We start from the raw sequence: 18,011 nt of genomic DNA on the forward strand, positions 1-18,011 counted from the left end.
AGTACTGTGGTAAAGTTTTATAGATCTGGACAGAGACTGGGGGCAGTCATGGCCTGGTGGTTAGGGAACTGGTCTTGTGACCGGAGGGTCGTAGGTTCGATTCCCAGACAGGCCATGACTGAGGTGCCCTTGAGCAAGGCACCTAACCCCAACTGCTCCCCGGGCGCCAGGGCTAGGGCTGCCCACCGCTCTGGGCACGTGTGATCCACAGCCCCCTAGTAACCACTAGTGTGTGTGTGTGTGTGTGTTCTGACTGCACAGATGGGTTAAAAGCGGAGGACAAATTTCGATTGGGGTGTAAAAATCACAATTGACAAAATATGGCACATTTCATTTCATGTCGGTTTTCCCTAATGACAGGATCATGACTGTGCTGCTGCTGTTGCCTGGTGTGTGGGGCATGTACTGCTCTGAAAGTGGCCCCTACTGCTCCCTGGACCTGCTCGAACACAAGCCTGCACCACGTATTGCATTGCAATAGACTCACCTGCATGATTAAGACATTTCTGTCTCTTGATCATCCGTCCAGTTTTGATTTATAGGTAGCGCGACGTCCACACATTTGTTTGATTCTTTTATGATGTATGTTAGGAGTGTTATGTGTGCACTCCTAAGATTTCTAATAGAATGCGAGCCTACATGCAATTTCATGATGCTACCAGAAGGAGGCGTGGTAATGCTGGCTGAGCTGTAGTTTACACACGCTATTCTATGACCAAAGAAGCATTCAGGACATCAAGGCATCTGTCATCCCTCTAAACCGTTTTCCAGCGAAGCACTGTGGGTTCTAAGATAAATTTGTCATCAGTGGCGTGCACAGACATTTTTGGGGGCAAGTGCTCGGGGGGGGGGGGGGGGGAGGGGGGGGGTGAAGGGCACTTTTTAGCGCACGTGGAACACTTCATTATAAAAAAAAATTCATTCATTCATTCACAAGCACATGTTGAATAAAATTTAACTTTTATTTGTCACATTCTCTAAATGTGAGTTTTCAATGGAGAAAAAGTCACGCATCCAACTGATATAATTAATATCCAATATATAGTCATGTCTTTCAGGTAACTTCTGTTTACCCTCCACTGTCTGCAGGCCTTGTTGCATATATTTTGCAATTAGTAAATCAATATAGGCCTACAATTAAGACAGTAAAAGACCGTAAAGTAGGAGAAGGAGTTATAGGCTACTGAGTGTTGTCATTACATGAATGCAGATGGACATTTTTCACAGGTAATGGGGAACTTCCCGTTTCTTCATTCACAAATGAATGTAATTTATGTTGCCTACCAAAACCTATACAACTGAAGACGTTCAGCTTAACACATAGATTTGCAAACTCTACCTTAATTATTTGTATGTGGTCGTCCTCACGTTATCTATCATTGATTTGGGCTAGTGCGACTAGTTTATCAGGTGACCAGTCGGTTAAAATGCTTAGTAGTTTGGTGCTGTATGAGACATTTTACAACACAAGAAAATGATTTCACGTTGGGCTTAGAGGGCAAACGGTACGATTTGACTTGATGTGTATGTGACCTGGCTGGTGGGGACGGGAGAAGAAGTCTATCTGTGAGCGTGTGTGCTGTGCTGAAGACGCTTCCTTCCACTCGCTGAACTGAACTGCTGCTGCAGCGCATCTGGTGTTAAAGGAAGAGAGAGGTCGGGTGTGTGTGAGGTGGTGGCTCATTTCAGGGCATTGTTTTTAATCGCTCAGGTTTTCAAAAGATCATTTCAAACCGACCTCAGTAAAATGATAATAAAAAAATAAAAATTAAAAAAACGAAGTTTCAAAAGGGCACTTTCGTTGATAAAGGGCAGAGTTGGTGGTGCACCACCTGATGTCTATGTGTGCACGCCACTGTTTGTCATGGTTACTATAACATACAAGTGCATATTTGTATATTCCTGTCAATCTGTGGAGAGTATGGGGTTATTTCATATAAATGTAGACATGTCCAGACTGAGTAATGTGACTGACACCAGGTGCAACATGTTGAAATCTGTTCTAAGAGTTTGACTCTGAGCTTCAGCAATTTTATAAGCATAAAACTGAAGCTTTGTTGTATTTCAAGATTAACTGAAAATGGGAATTTGTGACATATCAGCTTTTTTTATTACCTTAACAGGTCTGTTATCTTTGCTTGACAGGAACATATAGCAGGTTATATTCACTTAATACAAGGAAAGTTGAACATGTCTGCCTTTTTTCCCATGTGTCCATTTATGGACATACAGCTATACTGTGGTTGGCACTGAATGTCAACTGACAACTGTTATGAGCAAAGTATACAACCAAAATAGAGACGTCTGGAAAGTGGTTAATAAAACTGAGCACAGAGGGAATGCAAGCTACATCATGTTTCATCATTCTAATCCTGTTTTTCAGGAAATGTATCTGTTCAGCAGGTCTCTCACCTCTGACCTGTAACATTAGCAGATTAACTGCCAGCCAGTGCTTGCATGTATTTTTATAGTTCCATTACCTGTTGTAGACCTTAAGAAAATGGAGTCCCATTTCTGATTACCGATCCACTTAAGATTTGTTTCTCTTTAGTTTTCCATGGTACTGAAATCTCAGCTCACTCTTTGGGTCTTTGGACTCTTAAAAAGCCTCTTGAAAGCAATTTTCTCAATCTCTGAGGTAAACACATCATACACATAAAACAACTGAATTACAGTTTTCTGCAGATGCTAATTTCTGAAAGTATGTCTCCTTTTGTCAAAACTTAACACACAGCAGTCAAAGCCACACACACAACACACAAAACATCTCACACTGTGAGAAAAAGCAACACGTAAACCAAAACTATTTAAGCTCTTGCCAAAACAATATTTCTGCATCCAAACTGTACACACAAATATCAGTGAGACTACACACTGATATGACAAATGAACAACGCTACAATCACGTGTTTTTTGAGTGTTCAGTGTGTAGTCTCCTGTAAAGATATATCATAGTACTTACTGGCCCAGTGCAGATAGGGTCACTGAATGGATGTTGCAGATGTTGATGTAGTCAGTAATGATGTGCTGTTATAGTTGTCGGAAACATATGCTATTGTTTGCTCTGACCATATTGAGCATGGTCTCTTTCTGTTGAGGTGGGTAGCCATATTCGTCCCCTAGCAAGGGGTAGTAGTGTGAAAACATTATATAGTGTGTATAGAAAATAGGTTTACTTATCTCTTCTCATTTTGAAATGTCTGGATGATGCCACAGTGTAACTACAGATTAGGCTGAACCCTTTACCTTCAGTAAATGGTCCATGTGGTCAACCAGAGTTGCTAGTGGTCTTCCTCATTCTTGTCCTCGTCATCTCTATACAGAGTTTAGTGGACCAGGTCAAAAGTTAGGCTCCAAAAGTGCTAAAACCTTTGTGGTCTTAGCAGCTGCAAAAAACTGTAAAATAGCTGAATTTGTCTTGCTCTCGGCTTTCTCACATTTTAGTTCCGTGGCGATTAAATCTCAGTTCAAACTGTGTGCACTAAAACAAATTCGATATTGCTACTGCAGTACCCAATTTATTAAAATGAGATTTGAGATATAACCAAAAACAACTTGGGTATTATGCATAACCCTAACCCTAAAAAATTCACTTTCTGTGCAGTTCCTTTATCCATGTCTTAATCAGCCAGGGTCACTATCTTGCTAAACATTTGTTCAGAAAAAGCAGTCATCCAAACTCCAATGAGCATGATGCTTAATCAGAATTTCTAGAGATTAGGACTGCCACCATGTTGTGTTCTTGAACAGCAAATGGCTTTGGGACAATTGGATGCTAATATTTCTGCTACTCCAGCGTCAGCTCACCATTCAATCACTCAGTAGCGAAATGTTAACGTCTTCCTGCCCCTAAAAGCGCCCCCTCCTATTCAGCCCAGCCCAGTGAGGAACCTCGCGCTGCGACCTCTGGAGACTCGTGGCCACTTTTAATACGTATAACACACCAGGATAACAGGATGTTTACAGCAGAGCCTGGTTTACAGTAGCATTCCTGCTCATTTTAGACTTGCTTTGTGCAAAAGATTGTATGAAGACGTCCCGAAAATGTATTAACGGAAAGCAAAGTCTCTGCCAAAAATTCGATGCTAATCCTCTAAATCGATTGTTATAGACTGAGAACGTTCATTTGACATAATTGACATCATTTTATAAATAAATAAAGTGTAGCTTCTGAAATAAATGAAATATGTTGGGCCTATTTCCTCGGAAATATTGTGCATGAATTTTATTTTCATGTTTTTTGGTTTAATAAAGCATGTCCCACTGTATCGTAACTAGCTATTATAGGTAAAATGTGAAAGTGGACAATGTGACAGAAAACTATGCAATAGTGCATTTCTCTATACATTTCATTTTTTTCTACAGCAACGGCCTTAGGCCATTAGGACACTTAGCTTTTACCAAGCAATCAGCACTCTGAAATCTGTCGTGGAAGAAAGAACATATAACTGTTATATTTGCTATCTTAGTACTATTTTCCCCCAAACATAAAGGAAGAGCCTGTCCAACTGGAAACTGATATCTCCATGCTCCCCCATTCATTTTGCACCAGTCTGCACCCGGAACACTGCAGGCTGCCATGACAGGGTGTAGATAGCGCAGGCTACGTGACGGGAAGCAGGCGTGATCGGTTTGTCTTCACCACTCATCTACAAATCGTGAGTAACTGTAGTGGCTGGAGCCGCGTGCTGCCGTTCAGCTGTGCAGTTCCGCGTCAGATTCGCACGTGTCTCCAAGTCTAATACACGGTGAGGCGCTTATTTAACGGTCTTACGACAAAAGGCGACATTTATTTTTTTTCTGCAATTCGTAGTGTTGTAGCATCTGTAGCTTCAGGTCGTATCATCGGGCTGCCGTTAACGCGGAAGGTCGTTTCTCGAAGGTTAGTGCATCAAAAACGCATTTCGCCAGTGGGCCGCGTGGATTGGGTTGTGTTGACTTTGATGTGCAATGGATCATGTTCACCGTATAGTTAACAAGTGCATATATAATGATAATACACCGTTAGCCAGCCAGCTCTCCCGCAGCTACTGTTTAAGTGAAGCTAGCCGGCTAACGGCGTTGCTCTGAAGACCTGCAGAGGATGCAAAAAAATGAAAGGCGACCATGCTGATCGCTCGTCTAATGCGCGTAACGTTATTTGATTTGGACGGCTGGCGTATTAGCGGTTTTGGGTGCAAACGTCAGCCGGATGGCTACATTCGAGGCCGTAGTAGTTTTAACGTTGCCCATCTTGCATAGATTCATGTGGGCTGGTGTTCATTTTGCTACACGGCTCGTGGTGTTGACCTTGATCGCTTAGACGCGGGGCCGTAGCTAAGCTAACGTAGCATGCTAAGCTAACATTGTTCTGCATGATAGCCCACGTGCAAAAACGTGTCTGGACGCACAAGGCGCTTTCTGGGGTGAACTGGGGCCGATCTGCGGCCCGTTACGTCGGCCACGTTTCAGGGCTTTACCACGGCGCCGGTGTTACACCAGAACCTGTGCCCGTAGGATTGTGTGGTCGCAGAGCGCTGCTGCACATTTTCTGACCGTGTTGTGGATTAGAGTCGCGAGAGGCTCGCGCGTGTTCCACTTAACGTCACTCCCCTGTCGCAGCTTGTAGGCGCTGGATAACGTTGCTCGTTCCTATGAGGAAAGAGGCAACGTCGGTATCCTACTAACCACCAGGCCCGTTGACAGTCTTGCTAGGGCCCGGGACAAGAATGTCTAATGTGCCCCCCCCCCGGCGCACGTCATTTGACAATATAGCCACACATCAAAGCTGTTTCTGACAGCTGACTGGTTATATACTTGACGCGTCGCGAGCGGTGCGAGGGTTCGCGCGAAAATAACGTAATCGCAGTGGCACCGACCGTGTGCGAGGGCCTCGCGCGCTGTCCATGCAAGGTCGTGCACCTCTTGACTTTTGTAACTTCGCGCGCGACGCGCTTCAGCGCAATGAACAAAGTCATGTTTGCAGGGTTCATACACCTTTATAATGTGGAATTAAAGCACTTGTACTTCACTTTAAAGGTCAATTTCAATATTTTCCAACACGTTAAACTTAATTGAGTTAAATATTTATACATTTACTCGAAATAATTCGCTTTTTATCACATTATTTAATGGTTGTTTATTTTCAAAACGCCCAATCTTAACGTCTTCACGAGAACTGTTCAGTCAGACAGCTATTTGTTGTGAAACAAAGTAGTTACTTTCAAGCATTTTCAAGTACTTTAGCCTAAATTCCAGCACTTTTCAAACCTGGAACACAATGCAACATTAAAATTCGTCAGGTAAATGTTTTCCTTTCTTTTCTGCGCTCCAGATTTCTGTATTTACTTTAACTATCCACCACTGTATTTCCCGCTGTTGTGCGGGTACCAGCCAGTTACGGTCGGTGCTGGATCAAACCATTTTCCAGTGGGATGCGGGGGTGTATGCACTTAATGGAAAATATGCAGATAGGTTAAAAAACATATATTTTAGCCATTGAGTTTATTTTGAGTACAGAATTTTATATTAATGAAAGATTTCAAGATTATTTAAAAATTATAGACTTTAAATAAAAAATAAATTGCTGGGCTCTTTGATGGGCCCCCCTGGCCCTGGGGCCCGGGACAACAGACCCGGTTGTCCCCCCCTGTCGACGGGGCTGCTAACCACCCTTGGCGTTTGTCAGTAGAAAGTACAACACTTAAGTTAACGTTTTAGACAAAAAAGGTGTTAGAAACAACTGTTTTGTTTTTTTATTCTGTCAATTCTACGTTACGTGATATTACATTTAAAATTCAATTAAGCTGCTGACACGGGGGATAAACGGAGATGAGGATGTGATGAGGGTTAAACTTCTAAATATTCGCATGCGTGGGAGGTGTTATTTTGGCCTACCTAAATGTTTGAATAGATTCACATTAAGCTCCTTCTAAATGACAATAAATAATTGAGTGCATATGTGTAGTTATCAGAATGTGTGTCATCACTGGACCTTATTTCTCGACAACACGCAGAAACTTCTCTGTGGTCACAGATTTTCTTTTTTTAGTGTTCAGACTATCACATGAAACAGATGTAGGTACTTTATATAACATTTATTTATTTGAGCGGTTTTGCATTACCAGAGTTAATAGGAGGACGGAAAAGGTTAAAAGGCAAAATAGATTGCACCTTAAAATAAAAGACTATTGTTTTAGTCTACATTTTAACTTATTAAGCAATTCGTTTGTGCTTTTAAAACTTGAAAATGAGGGTCCAGTCTATACTTGTTCTTTGTTTATTCAATTTAATAATCATAAACTGTTAGCTTGCTAAATGGCATTTTAATTTGGACAATGCCTCCTAGGACTTCCCGTTCTGCAGTTGTAGAATATGTGTAAAACTATTTACTTTGAAGCAATTCCAGTCATCGTACTACGTAATTTTAACCTGTGGTGTTTACACCATGGACTGTTTTGACTTAGTTGTGCAAGTAATGCCCCATGCGTCTGTCTGGCGCCTGCCTTATCTTTTTGTGACTTGCTTTGAGTATTTTGTGATGTGAACAGTGCAAGGGTTTTTTAACAACAGGGGTTCTTGCCAGTGGCTTTGGTCATCATATTCCCCTGCCTTTGACATTAATTATTCGAGTGGTTGTAAGTAGGGATGCACCAGTATTGACTTCCTTGATCTGATACAACAACAGATGGTTAGCAACTTGTGGGCAATGTTGATATTGTAACTCAATAATGTTACCTTTATGCATTTTAAGGCACGTTTAAACTAAACTACATGCAAAGTGCATTGGGTGTAAAACATATTAAACATTTGGTTTGATTAACTTTATATAATCAAGTAGGTAAAATCAGACATTACAATTTTACCAAACCTTGTTCTTGACAGAAAGGTTAACACAAATAGATTAATTACAGCTTTTCTTAAGTATTAATGGCTATTTTATACCTTGGACTAGTGCCACAATCATCATCAGTTGCTTTACTTATTGAGTAAGCATTAAGTAACTTGTGATATATATATTTTTTTGTTTGTGATTATATATATATCAGCATTTTATTATTAGACCATTGAGGTTCAGTTGATTAACATGGCATATGAGGAAGAGGATGTTAGAAAAATTCTATAGAAAAAGTGACATTTTGAATTGTTCATATTGCACAGGCTTTACTTCGGATTGGGTTTTGGCATTTGTACCCGTTTTGTCCATCTCCTATGTGACCGTATTTATGTTGAGGTCACCAGTGTTGATAATGATTCAAGATTTAACCTGCCCCAAATATGTCCCATATGTAATCCTAGGAGATCTTTTTAAGAGCGCACAGGTGATACGTGCCTAAAGATTACTGCCAACTGTGGTTTTGTGCCAATTGTTTAATAGGGTTTCTCTTACTCTGAACTGGTTTGGTTGCTTTTTTTCAGCAGATGAGTGAGTTTGTACATTTGAGTGTTGTAGTTAGGAAGATATGAAGAAAGTTACATTCTGTATCTATATATAAAATGGAAATAATTGTTTTTTTTCAGTTGCATCTGTCTTGTGTTGTTTTCAATATATTTGTTTTTAAGCTACTTGGAATAAAATGTACTTTCATATAAAGAAGACTATTAGGGCAGTGGCTGATCTGTATTGAAATTCAGGGGGTGTTGATGCTTATTCCTGTATTGATTTATTTTTTATTTGCAGTCTACAGCTGGCTCCAGTGTGTCTTTGGCATGTGTCTGGTAAATCAAACCAGATCACTGATTTGTGATCCCTTGGACTTTGGTATTGGACGGTCCTGCTTATAACTGCACTGAGTCTAGAGAAGAGACAGTTTATCCGAGGAGGTCTTTGTGCTCGTGCTCTGAATTAATCTCATCTTGTTCCTCTCTTTTTCAGATTCATAATGTCGGGACCAATTAATCATGCAAGAGCTAAGATTTCAAAAATAGTAAGATCTTTTTTTTTCTTTTTCTTTTTTTTCTTAAGCTAAAATGACATTTTAAGGTACACTCAGACCTGCAAGAATTCCAAAACAGCTCCTGTAAATTGGGGGGTGGATCAAGAAGGCTCACAATGTAGTTACGTGTGTTTGTGAAGTGCTTTGTGTAGGTGTCCTGAAACAAACTGTCCTGACCTTTCTAATTGTCCCCCCAACATCACAGTTCAACGGCGAGCCTCAGTCGTACACGCGCTTCAACCTGGCTCCTAACACCGATGGGGATAACAGCCACGTAGAGGTGAAGCTCTCGACAGAGATGGAGGAGGAGTTGGACCTCCCTGAAACGGGCCGCCGCCACGCCGCCAGCCCCCCCACGCAGAGACATCTGTGCACCTCCAGGAACATGGTGTACGTCGTGCTGGGTGTCCTGCTCATCTTTGTCACTGGTAAGGCACTGTGCCATTGTGCATTCCTTGTGTGGCACAATGATTTACATCTTTTTGCTGTTTACTACATGGTTTTAATAAGTGTGTGTGTGTGTGTGTGTCAGGTTATCTTGTAGGTTATGTGTCACACCGTAAACCCATACCGAGCCACGAGTCTGAGGCGGTAACGTGTCTCCCGACACCGGTGGAGCAGAGCAAGGATGAAGGGGTTGTGGTCCAGAAACCCGAGCCCACCTTAGACTGGAGTGACATCACAGGCATGCTGCGTTCCCAGCTGTTGCCCATCAACTTTGTCGAAACCTTGAGGTCTGTTTTGGCACTTGCATGCCATGCTATCTTGTACTATTTGTTGCTTGTTAAAATTTCATATTTGATTGGTGAGTTTGTGAATATACTAATGAGCTTCCTCCTTCTCGACCAATGAAGGGAGTTCTCCATGAATAATCATCAGGCCGGCAGTAAAGGAGACGAGGAACTGGCCAATAAGGTGTTGGACATTTTTAAGAGCCTCCGAATGGACCCGTGGAATGACGAGCACTATGTTCAGCTGCAGGTGCCTTTAAGGTCAGTATAGGCTGCATAGACTCCTCCCATGCTGCATAGGCTCCTCCTATGCTAGCCCTCAGTTACTTCACTTGGTAACATAATTGTTTTTTTTTTAACAGGGATAATATAAACAAAGTCTTCTTGGGTTCCGAAGAGGTGGGAAGCCCACAGGGATTCTTGGCTTACAGCGCTTCAGGCAGTAAACAGGTGTGTCTTTGTGTAGGTCTGTTATCTGGGAAGGCCAGTATCTGAAGGCATGTCCTGAGGAAACGCTACATCAGACCAGCCTAACTTATAGATAGTTCAGTCACAGAGCTTTGAGTGGAACTGCAATGGAATGTCTATATGATGTACATTTATGTTGGACATTCTCTGTTGAGGTAGATAAAAGTTGATTTTTGCCTTCCTTGCTTTTTGTTACAAGTTGATACCTTGGTTTCTCCAATGTATCTAACAGGTTTATTGTATCAAAGCTGACATTATGGCTGATCTTCTCACAGGGCAGGGTGGTGTATGGTAATTATGGTAAGTTAGAAGATCTGAAGTACCTGAAGGATGTTGGCATTGACCTCAACGGGACGGTTCTTTTGTTGAGAACTGGAGAAATCAGCCTTGCAGAGAAGGTGATTCAAAACTTTACACGTCTGAGCTTGTAGCATGCCTTTAAAAGCTCCAGAGTGGAGTCCTCTCTCATTTTGTCTTTCATTACTGGCTTATTATTTATTATTCAGGCTTGATTTTGAGTGATGGCATGACTCAAATGTTACTTCTAGGTTGCCAATGCTGCCAAGTTTGCCGCAGTTGCAGTTTTGATCTACCCAGAAATTGATGGCATCTATAATCGCAACATTGAACTCTATGGACACGTGAGTACCTGCGCGGTGTTGTATCATCCATCTGACCTAAACTTACTTTCTCCTTTTGGGTTTTAGAAAGAATACTGTTAGAAGTCCTCTTCTTCTTCTCTCCTTTCCTTTGTTCCCTTCTGCTCGTAATCCAGGTCCATCTTGGAACGGGTGATCCATATACCCCCGGCTTCCCGTCCTTCAACCACACCCAGTTCCCTCCGACCAAATCCTCGGGTCTCCCTGAAATCCTGGCTCAGACGATCACTGCAGACATGGCTCGTAAAATCTTTGAGTAAGTTAATGACCATTCATGGCCCTAGTAGCTTTGCCCAAGCAAAGTATAATCATCTGCAGTGAGTGTCTGTTCTGTTAAAGAAGGCTCTTCTAGGACTATAACTCTCAATTTGTCTGCAGGAAGATGGATGGAAAGGAGGCTCCTGACTCCTTCAGGGGAACACTTTTAAACAGTTACAAACTGGGAGGGTCAAACAGCATGGTCACAGTGTTGGTTAATAACAGCAAAGTCCACACCAGGATCCATAATGTTTTTGGAGTCATTAAGGGGTTCACTGACCCAGGTGAGGCAGCTGAGTCCTACCACAGTGGGATTTGCATATACCACAGTGTGGCAGTGTGGCCTCTCTTGCTCTCTCTCTCAATTTGATGTGTTTTGATATTTTTGCAGATCGTTATGTGGTAATCGGTGCTCAGAGGGACTCCTTCAGCTGGGGCTATGCCAAGTCCACCGTGGGCACCAGTCTGCTGGTGGAGCTCGCCAAGGCCTTCACGAAGATGATAAAGGGTAGGGCGTTACCCCAGTTCCTGGCCTCACGTGTCCATTAGAGGGAGAGTTAATCCAGTAAAATGGATGCTAGCAGAGCCTGAAACCCACGGAATGAGACCTGTGGGTCCAGAGTTGTTCTGCTAGCTTCCGTTATCCTCCAGAGCATTTTTATTCAGACTGTGACTCAGATGATCAGACCCCTCCCCCCTCCCTTTCTCAGATGGTTTCCGGCCCAGGAGAAGCATCGTGTTTGCAAGCTGGAGCGCTGGAGATTTTGGCAGCGTTGGCGCCACAGAGTGGCTCGAGGTACGCTCACGTGACGTGATTGGCAAAAGCAGCTTCAGAACGTCACTGGTGTAGTAGTCAGTGGTGTGATATTAAAATCTTCTCTGGTCCTCTGTGTTCTACAGGGATACCTGCCCTCACTTGACCGAAAAGCATTTACCTACATCAGCCTGGATGGAGCTGTTTCTGGTGTGTTGAAGTGTACAATATTTTATGTTTTTAAGGAACTGTAGACTACTGTAGACAGCAGATGGTCAACCATAGCTGGTTCACTTTTGACAGACAGAAAAAGCAGACAAATAAATAAATTTATTAGAAATTACACACAAACAAAAAAAAACCTTGTAGTGAGATTATAGGTATGTGCAGGAGTCCGGGGTCCAACTTCACCTTCTTTTTAGTATTTAAGGAAGGTAATAAGCAGAAGCAAACAAGTCTATACTAGTTGAAAAAGGATCTCTGGCTCGTCTATAGATTTCAAACTCCCTGCGGGTTCAGCTGCATACCGGTTATAGTGCGGCGGTGTCATTGTTCTACTGTGTATTGGTTTTGTGAGGAAACCTTATGCGGTTCCTTGTTCTCCAGGTGGAGAGCAGTTCAAAGCGTCGGGCAGCCCTCTGCTGCACACACTACTGCAGGAAACCCTCAACGAGGTGGGGGGGCCTCATTGTTCTCTCCCTGTCGCTCCTTGTATTGTGTCTCTGTGTCTGTTGTCTGATCTGTGGTACTGCTGGGCTAATCTTTGATCCATGCTGTTTTGTAAAATACCATAACTTGTCTGTCTTTTCTTTTTTTTTAGGTGAAGATTCGTGCAAAAAATGACAGAATCCTCTACCCGAGGTTTGACGTTGTGGATTTTCAGACAAAAGTGTGAGTTGATTTGAGGATGTGTTGGTAGTGCGTTCAGTGTGTGTGTGAAGTGTTGTGCTGTACGGGAGAATATGTTTTGAGATTATAAATATATTTATAATCACTGTTGAGTTTAGTCCTAACTGCAGAAGATGAATCCTATAATCCTGTTCCATTCTATCCCGTGAGGCTCAATTACAAATGTCTGTTTAATGCCGAGTGCTTCCTGTTGATGGTAAATACAATCCCTGGAAGTAACTGTAATTATTCTAATGGAGGAAATATATTGTGTGGGGGGTGAAATTCAAAATCTTAGTTTAGAGCCAATGAAGATGGAGGATGGAGCGTATCCATTCTTGGCTTTCTCTGGAATTCCTTCCATTTCCTTCCGCTTTATTGGGGTGAGTTTTGTGTTGTGAACATTACATTTGTTAAATTTCTGAAGTATAAATGTTATTTGTTCCGTATTTTACACTTACATCTTTATTGTTGGATGGTAAAGCAGTATACAAACAGGTGATGTAGGCTTTTCACTAACCTAATTCTGTTGATGTTCATCCAACAGGCTTCATCCCAATATAAGTACTTTGGAACACCCCTGGACACCAAAGAGAATTTGGACATTGCCACAGGCCAGAGGGTGGGTGATTTTTGCGTGTCTGTTGCTCAGGTGGCTGGACAGATGGCCCTCAGACTGGTCCACGACCACCTTCTGAGGCTGGATGTGACCAGATACACAAACCTCATCAGGTTGCACGTGGCCAAGGTCAAATCCAGTCTCGCTCCCTTCGAAAAAGTAAGACTTTTTGTTTGTGGTTTTTGTGGTTTGGTTGAATATTCTATGGTCTTGTATGTCTTGTGCTGTGTTGTGATCCATTGCGTTTCAAGATGATGATCATGATTAGTTTTTTCTCTGACCTCTGCTGTGATCCTGTCCAGTCCACACAACTGTCTGCTCTGTGGCTGATATCGGCAGTGGGGTCCTACAGGCGTGCTGCTGACACCCTGCTCAACGTTGCCCAGAACAGCGACCTGGAGGATGCGGAGACCTGTCGCCAAATCAACGACTACATTATGAGGGTAAACTTGCTTACATAAACAAAATTAAGAGAACATTTTCTAAAAAGAGGATTGGAAATGTTCTGAGCTGACATTGAGATGAGTGTGCTTGCAGAATTTAATGGAGTAAACGTGGCGATCCAAAACCATGAGCTGCACCAAGCGTAGCTGTTGCATAAACATTAGCCAGCTTAGCCAGTTGAAATTCTGTTAAAATAAATGTCGTTTACTGGACTCTGGAGTGATATTCATAGGAAACACTTTGTATCTGCACCTTGTGTGCCTAGAAAAGCAAGATAAAGATGCTTTGAAAGAAAATGTAGTCTCTTTTTGTTTTAAGCCACTTCCTCTGTCTGCCAAAGTAGCAGTTGTTTTAGAACTTGTAGGCAAAGTGCATTTATTCCCACGTGTCTACCTGTCCCTAGGTGGAGCACAACCTCCTCTCTCCCTACGTGTCTCCGAGGGATGTTCCGTTTCGACACATTTTGTTCGGCTCTGGCGACTACACCATGACTGCCCTCCAAGACCACCTGAAAAGCATCAGAACTACCGAAGCTGCTGACGTCGACTTCCTGCGCAACCAGTTGGCCCTGGCCACCTGGACCATCCAGAGCTGTGCTAATGATCTGGCCGGAGACGTGTGGGTCTTGGACAATATGATCTAGCTGTCTTGGATTGTGATGACTATTTTTGAACGTATCCAAATGTTGGTGTTTATATTTGCATACAGGTCTGGCTAATAATCTGATGTGAATGATCACTTAATGTCAGATTTGTGATTGCTTTAATTGGTTTATTACCCTCACCTGTATGCATCTTCAGGGATTAATTATTAATTATAAAATATTCACTATTATTAATTATCCTAGTCTTGTTGAGCAGCTCATAAGCTCTGTGATTTGAGCTGTACTGACAACACCCTCCGTTTCAGTTGTGACACTGGGAATTCAGAACTTGAGAGTTCTGGAAATCTGATGAACACAACATCATTTAAAATACTGAAGCACAGCACGAGGAGCATTCTGGCATTCTCAAGTTTTGATTGGCTAGATGTAAATTCCTGAGGTGCCAGTCATCTTCCACCATATTATTTCCCTGGTCAGGTTAGTGAGAGGCCAGGTGCTTATGAAGGCTTCCCTCCTTCATGGCTGCTAACTGTGTGTTTGAACCGAGCCGATTCCCTTTCGCACTTATATCCCAAGCCAAAGGCCTTGCAGAGGAAACCTCTGTGTTTGCTGTCTGTGTAAGTCATAACCTTACCCATTTGGCATTTAGAAGACTTTGTTACTTATTTATTTATCAGTGACAGCGCTCACTATAAAATGTTTTTTTGATTTTGTTTTTTGTTTTTTATTATCGGAAGCAGTGCCTTCCATAATTGTGACGGTTATACTGTCAGTTTAAAAAAGCAGCATCTGCTATCAGAAATACATGTTGCCAAGAGCTGTCACTAGAAAACTCCACTGTATGTACACGTGGTCATCAACCCATATGCACTTGATAAACAAGCATAGACCCCTTCTGTAAGAAGCAGTGTCTTTGGGCTAATAACAAACCATAATCCAGCAAAGCAGTTTTGCACAGGTTCTCAGTGTAAAATTTAGAGTTGCAATTTAACAAATAAACTCAAATTTTCTGATTTGTTGAAAATAATTTGGCTTTGGCAGCAAAATCTCTAGCTGTTTCTGTGACTAAGCCATTTTTGGAACATATATTTCTGTCCTAAATCATTATCGGAAGCAGTGTCTTCCATAATGCAAAGTGTGATGGTAGTTTTTGCCTACCGACGTGTATTTATCGGGGGCAGTGTCCCTCATATTTCACTGTAGGGTGGATTAAATTATCGGGAACAGTGTTTCCCATAGTTTTTTATACATATTTTTCATTTTCTGTTTTGTGTGTGGCTTTGCTTGTTTTTCAGTTAATGGTGAGCCTCCTGTGGCTTTTTCAATCTAGTGGGTGATGTTCTTTAGTCTAGTTTTCTATTTTCAAAATGAGTTTTGGTCCAAGCATGGGGAGACGGTCTACTGTTAAGGGATGAAGATCAGATTGATTGTGTTTTGGTGTGAATCTCGTTAGACAGCACTCACACCCATGTGTCTTGCCACTTTAACTTCAGGGCTTTTGAAGAAATGTAGGAGACTCATTGCCTCAGAACCTTTACATCCTCTGCTGCTCAAAACACTTTCTCTTGCGGTGACTATCTTAGTTGGGTTATTTTTGAAAAGGTTACTGCTAGGAAGGGGTGGTGTTGACCTTTTCATGTTTGTGACACTGCACTTCTCCTCACTTAATCAAAACCAAGCACTTTTGAAGTTTGGTTGTGTAGATTTAACACCGCCCGTAGTCCGCACAGACAGATTGAACCTGTGGCTTGGTTTGGCGTTATATGCTAGTCAGTCTCTGTTTGGCTGCTTCTAATGCATATCAATCGTCTTTTCTAATGGCACTTAATTCAGTGTATTACATTGCACAGGGTCCCGATGTTTGTAATTTAAATTTATATTAAGTCATGTTACTGGGTTTAACAATTGACTTTAGGAACTGATTAAACTGACTGGGGTGGGATGGGGGTGTGTTCAGGTAAATTTAACTGATTGTGCCATTTTCAGCACTTATGACCATTGCTTTAACACCCATTTTATTTTGGCTATATGGGTAACCTTTCCCTTGGTTCTGTCTGAATTCTCTGCCCTTGCTCTGCAATAAAAATGTATGCTTATCGTGGCTTTGCAAGCTGCTGTTTTTTTTATATGGCAACAAAGGGAATAATACATGACCATATTAAAAGGAGGCCTTCATTCAATGGTGGCCAATACCACAGGACAACAGCATAGCAGCAGTAAGCATTGGTGGTGATTGATTAGATAAAAAAAATTAATGATACTTTTTTTTTAAGTAGCTTTGGCAAAATTATTGGTACACTTCCGTTAAAGAAAGGAAATCTCACAATAATGATGGTATCCTTAATGTTTTGTTGCTCTTTCTGAGCTGACCAAACCAGCTGTCTGGAGTTTGGAAGGTGTCCTCTGCAGACTACGTGTCTGCTCCTTCCACAGATCTTCAGGGGGGTTTAGATCAGGGCTCACGAAAGGCCACTTCATAACTCCTGTAATGAAGGCAAAAATAATACTGTGCTGAAAGAAATTTGTGATAAAAATAACTACATCAAGCGGACGAGTTTCTTTTGAAATGTTCAGGTGACAAAATATGCAGAAACGAAAAACAAAATGGAAACTAGACAGAAAAAAGCCCCAGAAAACGGGTGAAAACATCAACATCCTCTAAAACAAAAAGACGAGCTCGACTTCTATAGACTACAAGAGGTTCAGAGAATGTGGACTAGTCCATCCTAAGATCAATATTCTGCAACATAAGGTAAATGTACAGAATAAATACACAAGCCCGGAATCACAGAAGGTGAAATGAAGTCAATGAAATACACACGTATAGGGTAATTTATAACATTAATAAAAAGACAATATATTATGACTGACATATGACACAAGTGTGTGAATTCCTTCTATCGTAATAGAAATCCATCACCTAGACGGAAAAAAATCAGACGAAGCTGGTCTGAAAACCCATGTGCAGTGCAATGTTTGTTTGAAATAAAGGCAATAGGCAGTGTCATGAGCAAATTCTGATTTGAAAGAATATAATAATATAATGTTTATATACACCTGGTGAGAAAAGAGCTATGAAACTATAGCAAGCTGGGTACATAAGCAAAACCCATCCAGTAAAAACACGCAGCGTTACAATCAGTTCATACCAAACAGGTAGACACCAAACGCAACCTCATTCACATCATCACACATACACATGCGACACCAGATGAATGAATGTTAGACTCCTTAGGTAATCTTTCTCTCAGCACTGATGTTTGATTGTGAGGGGCTATGAACCTCAGTTTCTTTTCTGATGGAGATATATGGGTACAGGAATTCATCTTTACATTCCTTTTTTTCTGAAGGAGCTTATGTATAGTACTGAATCTGAAGATCATAGAATAGAAATATGTTTTCTTTATTAATGCACATATTCAGGGAACAATAAGTATATTTTTTCAATGATGCTTCTTCACATTATGAAACAGCCATTATAGTGACACCAAGAGGACTGAATGTGTCAGAGATTCTGTACTACATCTATTTGAAATGTGCCCACCCCGAACCCAGCCTCACCATGTGGGGACAAACTTTATGGAGCATAAACTGAATCATCTGAGGACTGCAAATCAATGTTCTTCATCTCATGTGCACTTTATATGAAAAAACTGCACTTTATAGGGAAA

The 18,011-nt window shown here is 41.6% G+C and overlaps 1 protein-coding gene across 3 annotated transcripts; it reads left to right on the forward strand.

Annotated features, from left to right (window-relative positions):
• The first annotated feature begins 4,530 nt into the window (after positions 1 to 4,530).
• tfr1b (transferrin receptor 1b) lies at positions 4,531 to 16,441 on the forward strand. Of its 3 annotated transcripts, none has more exons than XM_077012150.1 (19): positions 4,531 to 4,658; positions 8,855 to 8,906; positions 9,121 to 9,343; positions 9,448 to 9,649; positions 9,770 to 9,907; positions 10,009 to 10,096; positions 10,390 to 10,512; positions 10,663 to 10,755; positions 10,890 to 11,029; positions 11,152 to 11,315; positions 11,423 to 11,539; positions 11,742 to 11,827; positions 11,932 to 11,995; positions 12,392 to 12,459; positions 12,606 to 12,676; positions 12,972 to 13,056; positions 13,221 to 13,451; positions 13,595 to 13,735; positions 14,140 to 16,441. In XM_077012150.1, exons 2-19 carry the CDS (start codon positions 8,862 to 8,864, stop codon positions 14,377 to 14,379), a joined length of 2,319 nt encoding a protein of 772 aa, XP_076868265.1. In that variant the 5' UTR covers positions 4,531 to 4,658; positions 8,855 to 8,861; the 3' UTR covers positions 14,380 to 16,441. The 3 variants fall into 3 exon arrangements, with proteins under 3 accessions (XP_076868265.1, XP_076868264.1, XP_076868266.1); XM_077012149.1 differs by having other exon boundaries at positions 4,598 to 4,748; XM_077012151.1 differs by lacking the exon at positions 4,531 to 4,658 and adding an exon at positions 4,757 to 4,882.
• Positions 16,442 to 18,011: the final 1,570 nt, after the last annotated feature.

This window comes from Brachyhypopomus gauderio, chromosome 7, assembly GCF_052324685.1.
Source record: "Brachyhypopomus gauderio isolate BG-103 chromosome 7, BGAUD_0.2, whole genome shotgun sequence".
In the NCBI taxonomy this organism is placed as follows: domain Eukaryota; kingdom Metazoa; phylum Chordata; class Actinopteri; order Gymnotiformes; family Hypopomidae; genus Brachyhypopomus; species Brachyhypopomus gauderio.

Excerpts from the sequence above, each read along its gene's own strand:
- tfr1b (XM_077012150.1), top strand. The coding sequence starts at position 8,862 with ATGTCGGGACCAATTAATCATGCAAGAGCTAAGATTTCAAAAATA. Across the intron at positions 10,097-10,389 it reads GCGCTTCAGGCAGTAAACAG|GGCAGGGTGGTGTATGGTAA; the intron begins GTGTGTCTTTGT and ends ATCTTCTCACAG. Across the intron at positions 13,452-13,594 it reads GTCTCGCTCCCTTCGAAAAA|TCCACACAACTGTCTGCTCT; the intron begins GTAAGACTTTTT and ends GATCCTGTCCAG.